Source organism: Cyprinus carpio, chromosome B8, assembly GCF_018340385.1.
Source record: "Cyprinus carpio isolate SPL01 chromosome B8, ASM1834038v1, whole genome shotgun sequence".
Classification (NCBI taxonomy): Eukaryota; Metazoa; Chordata; class Actinopteri; order Cypriniformes; family Cyprinidae; genus Cyprinus; species Cyprinus carpio.
This window is the reverse complement of record NC_056604.1, coordinates 4,627,555-4,638,682: the sequence shown is the minus strand read 5'-3', so window position 1 is coordinate 4,638,682 and position 11,128 is coordinate 4,627,555. Positions and strand designations below refer to the sequence as shown.

Below are 11,128 nucleotides of genomic sequence, written 5' to 3'. Positions count from 1 at the left end.
AAAAAATCCTAATATAGTCAGAAATTTCTAATTATAACAGACATTTGTATTACATTTAAGTAGTGCTGTAAAACAATTAATCACGATTAATCACATCCAAAATACGAGTTTTTGTTTATATATGTGTGTGTACTGTGTATTTATTTATTATGTATATATATAAATACTAATACACACACATACAGTATGTTTCGAAAATATTTAAATTTATGTGTTTATATTCATATAATTTATATTATATATAAATATACTTAAAATATAAACGTAACTTGTTTTGTTTTTTAAATATATACATGCATGTGTGTGTATTTATATATACATAATAAACATACACAGTACACACACATATATTATGTAAACAAAATTTTGTTTGGAAGTGATTAATCGCGATTAATCGTTTGATAGAACTACATCAAAAAATTATTTATTTCCAGTGTTCTCTTCTCAGACTTCTCCAAAGGTAAATCAAACAGACCCACAAGTAATATGTACATTAAATAATATTTATTTTTGCTCACTTATGTACATCCCATTCAGTCAGAGCATCCCACAATAAATCATAGGAAAGGAAACTGCAAGACCAGCATAAAACACAATAAATAAAAGGCTATGAAATAAAATAAAAGCAATGCAGGAAAAAATGTTTAGGTGGAGAAATATTAAGTACTTTAGGAGCATGTATCCTGATTATATCATGGAGTAATTCTATGCAAATATTGCATGCATATTACCAGAAGTCTGTGGATGCAAAGCTGGAAAACTTCTCTATCAGTGCTGGAAGATACATTTATAAGTGAACACGCGTTTCAAAGCATAAATAATTATCTATTTGTAAACTCTCACTCAAACTCTAGAGAGAACGCAAGTGGAATCCTTTCCTAATTCATTCTTGGATCAAAAATGGAAGATTTTAGAATTGTCAGTCCTATCATGAAACACATCTCAAAAAAGATTCTTTTTCAGAGCACTCCTTTTCTTAAATGCATGTCAATAAATCATTCCTTTCTTAAAGAGTTGCCTCATCCTAGATTAATCACTGGCTCAGATCATATTCGGTGATGTAACAGCATTGTTTTGACTCAAACATAAAGTTTCCTATAAAGCTTGTTAAATATTCTGCTACATCTGTCATGACACATATGGAAGAATGAACAGCGTATGTCCAAATATCACAAAGAACTTGTTCTGATATATAAAGCTCACTGCCGGTGAAATGTCAAAATGTCAAGCTTTTTTTTGTTCATAAAAAACAAAAAAAATTGACCATATTAGTTAGTTACTGCTAATGTGGTGCTAGTTTGCTACGGATTATTTGTGCATGTAAAGCATTTGGTAATATTTGATGGATCGGCCTCCAGACCTCGTGTTAGCTGTGTTCCTCAGCACTCCAGCCCGATGCTGGCCAGCAGGAGCTCCAGGGCGCTGAGTTTCTGGTTGGCCTCCTCGATGGCGCTGTACGTCTGAACGTTACTGGCGATGTGGAAACGGATCTCGTCTACCAGAGGGATGGAATCAGTTTCCTGCCTGGCGGCCACATTCCCAGCATCCTCTCTGATCATATCAGCAAACTCTGGCCTCTCCACCAGCTGAAACAAATATCACTTCATTAACTCCTTAATCCATGTTGAGAATTAAGTTATTATGGTATTCGCAACTTCTGCAATCTGACTTTCCAGTGAACCTGAACAGTCGGCAGAAAATAGTGCAGGACCTAATTTCATCCATCAGATGATTACACTTCTGTGTTTGTTTGTTATTGTTGTTTAGAAGAATTTATATTAAAAAAGATCAAATATTATTTTTTTGCATTATTTCTTTTTATATAAAAAACTACCTATTACATATAAAAACTATATACATTTTTTATAATATAAAACTATATTTTATATCTTTATATAATAACAATAAAAAATTATATTTATATAAAATGAAACACTCTTCTATTAAATAATTTATATTTAAAAATGTTTTTACATTAATATGAATGAATATTTATAATATAATTATTTAAAAAATAATAATATATATATTTATATCTTATGTGTTATATAAATATGATACTTGTATTAAATAATAATATATATATTTATATCTTATGTGTTATACAAATATGATACTTGTATTAAATAACTTTTATATCATATAAGTTTCTTATATTTAATTAATACTAACTATTATTTTAATATAATTTATATAAATTACATAAAACTAAATAACATTAAAATTAACATTAGTATAGTTTTTTACGTATTGTATATTTTAAAATAATTATATTAGAATAATTATATTTATATTCTATAAATACATATCAATATAAAATTAGATATTTTATTATTAAATGAAGCATTTTTAAAAACATTATTTTATAAAACTATTAACAAATATTTTTATTTATATGTATAAACAATTTTTTTATTTACATTTATATAAAATATTTTTATATTAAATAGTTTACTTTTTTTAATCATTAAAATTTTCAATATTTGTATAACAATATTCAAATTATTGGATGAGTGATCCACAATAACACCAGGGACATTAATTCTGAATGTAAATAAGCTGAATTTTGATCATAAGCAGCATATTTGTGAAGGAACAGATACCCGCTCTATGATCTTGGCCATGTATTCAGTGCACTGGTCCTCCAGACGCGAGAGCCGGAACAGTTTGGCCGTCTTCCACATGTGCAGCACGTTCTCCTCGTTGAGCAGCGCGGCCAGAGTCCTGCCACACAGACGCTTCAGACCCGGTAACAGATACATGTCAGCCACACACAGAACCTCAGACACGTTCTCATGAGAGAGCTGGAAGACAACCACAGAGGCTTCATTAGCACATCTGACGGATCGCTAATGAACGTGACCAAACAAGATGACTTGCCTCAAAGGGACTTTAACTGAGAAACGGGTGAGAGAAACCTGGACTGACATTTTTGTCAACTTAAGTACAAGAATATGCACTTATAAAGTGTGCTCTAATCATATAAAAATCATATCTAAAAAAGTCTGAATTAAAAAGTAATTTAATTTTTTTATATTCATATTTTTAATATAATTTATACACATTTTTACTTTGTTTTTATATTTTCAATTTTATAATAAATATATTTTTTTAGTTATTTTAGTATTTTTATTTATTTTATTTCAGCTTTACTTCAATTAATTTATTCATATTTTAACTTAGATTTTATTTTTAGATTTTTTTAGTTTGTTTTTGAATTTCAGTCATTTTGTTAGTTTTTGTATTTCTATTTCATACTTAACACTTTCAGTATTTTTTATTTTATTTTATTTTACTTATGCTTTATTTCAATTACTGAACTTTTTAATTTTAGTTAACAATAGCAGTGATAGATATCGGGTTGTTTTATGCCAGAACTACACTAAAGCGTGTATTTGGAAGCGTTTTGTTTGCAGAAAATTTAGCTTAATAACTTCCTTGTCTTAGAATCTTCCACTGATGGGATGTGTCTTGATTGTTGTGTTTTGTGTGTACCTGAGTGTTATCACTGTAGATGTAGTAAAGGATTCTCGTAAACAAATCATGAGACACATCATGAAGGGTGATGACAGGAATCCTGGGATGAGTCTGCAGAGTTTCACCCTCGCTGAAATGATCCTCCACCAGCGCCTTAAAATAATCACTACGACCACAGAAAAACGCCTGCGCACATAAACACAAACACATTTCATCCCAAATAGAATATTAAAACACAACCGTCATACTAATAATTCATTCTGGGTAATTAAAAATGTAGCCAGGAGATGTTAGATTGATATCTTTACTTGCACGTGGGCTATGCAAATAATAATAGCGTCCTACCTACAACACTCAGGGATCACAATGATCAGTGTGAAACACTGACCTTATGACACAGGAAGTCATAGCCCTCCACCCGGAAGCAGATGTCTGGGTAACTCGGAAAACTATCAGTTAGATCGAAAGGAAGCTGACCGTATCCAACCTAAAGATCAAACAGCAAGAGTTTAAATCAGTGCAGTGATACTCTGAACTATTAATACAAGCACATGCAATTTATTTCTGTGATGCGCAGCTGAATTTTCAGCATCATTACTCCAGTCTTCAGTGTCACATGATCTTTCAGAAATCATTCTGATATGCTGATTTGCTGCTCAAGAAAGATTTATGATTATCATCAATGTTAAAAACAGTAGTGCTGCTTAAATATGTTTGTGAAAACCCTGTTTTCAAGATCTTGAAATTGAAACAGAAATCTTTAGTAACATTATAAATGTATCTACTGTCACTTTTAATCAATTTAATGCATCCTTGCTGAATAAAAGTCTTAATTTCTTTCCAAAACAAATCGTCCTGTCCCCAAATGTTTGAGTAATAGTGTATGGAGATGCACTGATGTCTTAAATTTTAATTTCTAAATCCAAAAAACAAATACAATAAAATTTTTGCACGCTTTTAAAAACTACGTCCAGAAACTCATCTCCACCAGATGTGCAGTTCATGAGAAAATTTTAACTTTTTTTTTTTTTTTTTACCCCAAATGTCAAATACTATTTTCATGACAGTATTTATAGGTCCTTAAGGCAAATCTGTTCTCCGTGAGGAGAGGGAGCCTCCAGCTCCTACAGGGCAGCAGGAACTGGCATTTGAATATTATGAATTAAAAGTTGCTAGGCAACCGCATATCCCATTAAAAAAACAGAAACAAACAAGCGATGCAAGCAGTCACAGACCCTTCACATATGAATTTTCGCCCTAGTGATGAAAGGTTCTAGTGTGCATCCTCTCACCCGCAGCTCAGCAGGAAGTGCGCTGTCAGCCAGCAGAGCCATTCCATCCTGCAGCTGAAAGTCATGAGGATCCAGAGTCAACACCTTCACACACGTCCCGGGCTTATTAGACACTGCCAGAGACAGAACAAGAGAGATGAGAAGTCAAAATAACTTAATAACTGACCCCAAATCCTGAAATTACTGATTTTTTTTTTTTTTGTAGGGGAAAAAAAATAAATAAAATAAAACTTACAAAATAAATACCGCTTTTTTCTTTATTTTTTATTATGCTATCATCACACAGTTTTTTTATTTATTCATTTTAAATATGGTACAACATATTAACATTGTTTCTTGAAATAATATTAAACAATATTTTGTGCAAGATAAATACTAATCTAATTTCTTGAATAAATCATAGCTGCATTAAAACCAGAAAAAAATATTACCTCCCTTAAATACTTCACTGTTTAAACTTTAAAGGAAATTATTACTTTTATTCATTTAATTGATTAAATTGATCAAAAGTGACATTTACGTTACAAAAGATTTCTATTCCAAATAAATGCTGTTCTTTTGAACTTTCAAGTCATCAAAGAATAAAAAGATTTGCACAAATGTATTAACTGTTTTCAACATTGATAATAATAAGAAATGTTTCTTGAGCAGCAAATCATCATATTAGAATGATTTCTGAAGGATCATGTGACACTGAAGACTGGAGTAATGATGCTGAAAATTCAGCTTTACCATCACAGGAATAGTGAAAATATATTTCAATTTGAAATTGTAACAATATTTGCCAATATTTCTGTTTTTAGGCTTTGGTGAGCAGAAGAGGCTTTTTATGAAAACAGTAAAAAAAACAGTAGTATCACTTTAATGCAGTTATCCATTTTTTATTAACACCTTGCAGTAAAGCTAATTGTTTTTCAAGATGTACATTAACATGAATCATTATGAGTTTCAATGTAGCTTCACAACACTCCTCACCAAACTCATAAACCTGTTTGCACTTCACTTCCAGCTCCTCTATCAGCTCGCTGATCTTGCACTGTTTCGCCAAACGCTTGCAGTCCTCCACGTAATTCACATCTATATCCAAACGGCCTGGAAAAAGACAGCACATGGTGAAGAATGATACTGTCTGCCACCAGAGTACTAACACCACCTACAAACTCTTGCTCACCAGTGTAGAAATACTGCATGATTGCACCAAATGCAGCAGGGTTGACCTGGAAAAGGAAATTAAAACGGACACATTAGGATCATGAAGCAGTTTGAAGCATGCTGAAGTAAAAGGTTATGAGAGAGAAAAGTCTGTTCTTAATTTAAGACAACCCTGGGGAGAAGATAATTAAAGCAGCTCCAGAAGATGTGAACAGTAGCCTTAACACCTTCTGAAGAAAATAGATGACTAAGAGAAATGATTTTCTTGATCCCTCCCTGTTCTAGTTTTTACTGTTCTAAATGATGTCTGAAAATGTTGTATTATAAGCACTTCTGGTTTATAATGAATTGCTTATTGTATTCTTCATTTGTATTGTAAATCACTTTAGATAAAGGCATCTGCTAAATGAATCAATATAAATTTACCATATGATTTCATGTTTAATCCTAAATTATAAAAAGGGGAGACAGAACTTACTATTCAGAAAAAAAGTGAAATTTCCCAATTTTCTTATTTTTATGAAAGTATGAAAAATTATGCATCGCAAATAATATGCAACTTAGTCTCCTTTGACATAATATCATTTGTATGGGAACCTGTTTATGCCACAGAATATAAAAAAGGTAATTGAGTTTATATCTCATATAGTTCTACTTATCTCAGAATTGTGACATCAATTCAGAACTGTGCGATATAAACTTGCAATTCTGAGAAAAAAAGTCAGAATTGTCAGATAAAAAGGTCACAGTTAAGTTTTTTATTATTTTTTTAATTGTATGAAGTCAGAATTGCAAGATGTAAACTCCAAATTCTGAGAAAAAGTCATTGGAAGCTATTAACTTAGAATTGTGAGAGAAAAAGTCAGAATTATGAGATATAAATTTAAAACAGCAAGATATAAACTTGCAATTCTGAGAAAAAAGTCTGAATTGTGAGAGAAAAAAAGTCAATTAAATTTATTTTTTCATTCTGTAAACAAAAAAAGTCTGAATCGTGTGATAAAAAGTCACAATAACCTTTTTTATTTTTTATAAAAAATAAATAAAATCAGAATTGTGAGATGTAAACGGAAAATTTGAGAAAAAAAAATGTCTGAACCACAAAATATAAACTTGTGAGATGTAAATTTGGAATTGCAAGATAAAAGTCACATTTGCTAGTTACTATCTCACAAGTATGTGTTTATATCTCACAATTCTAAGAAAAAAGTCAAAAGAAAGCCAAAATAATGGGCTTCCATGCATGTGGCACAGAATGGAGAGTATGTCAGTTCAGTGAAAGTGATTTGTGTGTGGTGAAACAGCGCCCACCAGTGGATGTTTGAGGGTGATGTCACTCTTCCCCCTCCACTTGGTCTCCAGCATGTGGGCGAAGTATTCTGATCGGGCACTCAAGATACAGCGGTGGGCCTTGAACATCTCACCGTGCACCATAAACGTCACATCGCTGTAGCTCCCCTGCTCCAAAAGCCTGCGAGGGGGAAGCACCAATCAGTGAGTCTGTGAAAGTGACCGTGGTTTGTGTTTGTGTGTGTTTGTGGTCCTCACGTCTGCAGGAACTGGTCGTAATAGTCTCTCTGCATGGCCTTCGCCGTGATGCGCTTGTACTCTTTGAGCAGGCGGCGGATGGGGTCGCTCAGCGCTCCGTACAGACAGCGCTCGCCGTCAAACGTGTTCGCCTCACACTTTGCTCCTGAAACAGCAAACACACCTGTGATGCACTTTCACAAATACTAGTAATACAGTCAGTGCACTTCTTTAAAACATACAACACTGAGGACAAACAATCTATCTGGTTTCTAGAGAGATTTATTATATATATATATATATATATATATATATGATAGAAAAACTTTTATCTAAAATAAAATTTAACATGGCATGAAAAGTTAAGCAATCAAACATCTTTAGGTCTTGTTTGAATACAAATCAAATTATAATATTAAAACATAAATAAAATAATCTGTTGATCTACAATTCAACTCTGTCCAGTTATATCACAAAAAAAAACAAAAAAAACAATAATAATAATTTCACACAAACCCTTTAGCCATGCTCAAATTTTGGTAACAGGGTTAAAAAAAATATTATTATTTTTTTAATAATTGCCCCCTCCCATTTATTAAATAAATAAATAAATAAATAATAAAAAAGAGAGAGACACTTTTAGAAAATTAAAGATTTTTTTTTTTTGACTAACAAATGTCTTCAGATCTCAGACCTTATTATGAAAATACAAGCAGTGCAGACATATTTTGTTTTTAATGGGAAATATAGATTCATTAATAACTGCAAGCCAACATTTAGTCCCAAAATTTTAAATGAAGTTTTTAAGTTTTTGTAACAGGGTTAAAAAAAAATCACACACCCTATATATACAAAAATAAATAAATGAATAAATAAATATATGATAGATAGATTAATAAAGGTTGCAAACCTGCATTTACTGACTATTTGCTGAAAAAAAGAAAAACTGTTTTCTTTAGGAAAGATTTATAGAATTGCTTATTTTTCTGAACTTTTTTGACATGTTTAAGTGTTTCAGGCTTTATTTTGTACCATAATCGTGCAAATCTGACTATACAATACAGATTATAATGCCCCAGTCAGGTATGAATGATCATTATAGCATTTACCATTGGCAAGCAGGTACTGCACCAGCTCTTCATGTCCACAGAGACATGCATAATACCTGAAGACAAGGACAGAGAGAGATATCAGGCAGAGACTTCATTACAAAAGACAAGAAAAGGAAATAAGCCTAAGTGAGCAGTCTTACAGAGGTGTGCTGTCCCACTTATCTCTGATGTTCAGTTCTACATCCCTATGTTCAACCAGGTATCTGGAGAAGACGGAAAACATGTCAAAAGATAAAGCAGAGACCACAGAGCATCACACAAGAAATCAGCAGACTGAGTACAGTAATTCCAGTATGTGGGCCAATACAGTGACAACATGTTATCTGTCAGACTCACATGCTTTTCCTTCTAATTCTGAGGCCACACAGGGTGTCTGACTATTTCACAACATTACTGCCAAACTATCTGCCACTGAAAAACAACCCTGGTATTTACTGTGTTACAAGCATATCCATCAATCAAAGGTGTTCGAAAAGCGTAATTCTATACAGTAATGTAATGGCATCTTAACTACTGAACGTACATAAAGTATCGACATGCACATATGCCATGCATAATTGCTTAGACATGCATACACATTTTTTAAAAGTTATATAGTTTATGCTCACTTCACATTTGCATATACAATCTCCAAACACTATACATAGACCGTGCAAATTGGTTTATATAGCTACACACATGCAGTCTCACGATATTACATATGAAATGCATGCACATTTGATTAAATATAAATAAAGACTATTTTAGTTTTTATTTAATTAAGAGATTTGGTAAGCTGTGCATATTTGCTTCTATGTTTATATTCTGCATCTACATAGCCAATAAAAGATAATACAGGTCAAGTAAATGTGTTCAGATATGCAACATCCACAAACTATATAGATTACTCAGCTTTGCTTAGATATGCACAACTTATGTACATGTAGCAAAAATCTAGCACATTTGTTTACATGAGCACATACAGTATCTAAAAACAGATAATTAAAACTACTTAGGTTTTATTTTAGTTAAGCATATGCAATGTCTAGATCATGTAATACAAATACAAAATGCATTTGTTTATATAATTCATGCACGTTTGTTTAGATGCGCATAAACAGTATGACTATAGTGACCATGCACTTTTGTTTACATATGCACATTTATCTGAAGATTGTGAAGTGATGCATATTTGCTCAGTTATGACTAAATACTATCTACAGACAATATAGGTCTTATATACACTTGCTTGAATATAAATCAGAGTCTAGAGATTAAGTAGGCTGTGCAAATTAATTTCCATATGCATATCTCGTGTATATGTGCATACAAAATATCTTCGGAATAAACAGGCCATGCACATTTGTCCACATGCGAAACTTCAAACCAAAACAACAACATGACGCCATCAGCTGCCTGACCTCACTCTGGCAATGTCGCCCTTTCTGCAGCTTGAAAACAGATCAACAGCGTCCATCTGCGCGGCGGTAAAGCTTCTCTGAAATGCATTGAAACGGCCTGTCTAACAGACAGGATCGGCTGCAGGTGCACGGACAGCGACGGTTCTGAACAAAACTAATGCGGAGCCTGTTTCCAGGTGAAGTTCGCGATGTATGCTGTTTCTTCTCGCTCTGAGAAAGTGCTCAACAAACGTAAACAGGAAGCAGATTTGTGTACGTACAGCTGAGCTTTGCGTGCGTCTCAACAGCGCCCTCTGGAGGACGGTGCTGGAATATACAGCGTGACGCCAGAGTCCTCTTGTGAACCACTACATCTCGCTATAGTTTTTGATTGTGGTGTTACCAACAAATTATGGGTTGACTTAAGCACCTATGTTTCTAACCTTACAAATGTGTCCCATACCATCGTCCTCAAAGATGTTATCTTTTATTATGAAAATCCAAAGCTATTATCTGCTGAATGTGTTGGTAATTTTCTTGTACTGAATGCAAAATTCTTCATTCATAAGCAAAAATGGCTTAAATCTCCTTTGTCTTTCAAAAAGAATCCCTTTTACTTGTTGAATTGGACTCTTTTGTTTCATCGCTTAGACTTACAAATAACAAAAAGAGTGTAAAATTTTTGATGTATTAAAAGAAAGTTTTTTTTTGCACTTTTATGTATTGATAATATTATAATTTGACATATGCAAATCCAGAATATTTGTTTTCCGTTCTTATTTTTATGATTGCTTTTTGTTGGAATTAACATTAATTATTAAAGTCTCGCTTCCCTGTTTCTGTATGTTTCTTATAATAATAATAATAATAATAATAATGATAAAAGATATAATCTAAAAATCTAAAATGAATTTGGATTTCGGCATTTGATTTATCAATTTGATTTATTATTTGCAGTATCATTTTAGTATAATTCATACACTAATATAGTTTTTGTTAATATTTTGCATTAGGCTTTATTTTAATATTTTAGTAAATTTCATTTTAGTCAAAGATTTTTTTATTTGTTTTTAAATATGTCTATATATTGTTTTTATTTTTTTTATTAAGTTTTAGTTTCTAGGTTTGGTTTATTTAGTTTTAGTTACTTGAGTGCTCAAACAAAAAGTAGGCTAAGTACTTAAGTACT

At 32.1% G+C, this 11,128-nt stretch overlaps 1 protein-coding gene across 1 annotated transcript; it reads right to left on the bottom strand.

Moving 5' to 3' along the window:
- Positions 1-487: 487 nt before the first annotated feature.
- LOC109094563 (ankyrin repeat and BTB/POZ domain-containing protein 1-like) lies at positions 488-10,217 on the bottom strand. The gene is made up of 12 exons (XM_042729298.1): positions 9,961-10,217; positions 8,701-8,763; positions 8,558-8,613; positions 7,470-7,614; positions 7,233-7,392; positions 5,941-5,986; positions 5,745-5,861; positions 4,770-4,882; positions 3,866-3,964; positions 3,496-3,663; positions 2,604-2,804; positions 488-1,586 (listed from the first exon to the last, which is right to left on the bottom strand). The coding sequence occupies exons 1-12, from the start codon at positions 10,014-10,016 to the stop codon at positions 1,380-1,382; spliced, it is 1,431 nt and encodes a 476-aa protein (XP_042585232.1). The 5' UTR covers positions 10,017-10,217; the 3' UTR covers positions 488-1,379.
- Positions 10,218-11,128: the final 911 nt, after the last annotated feature.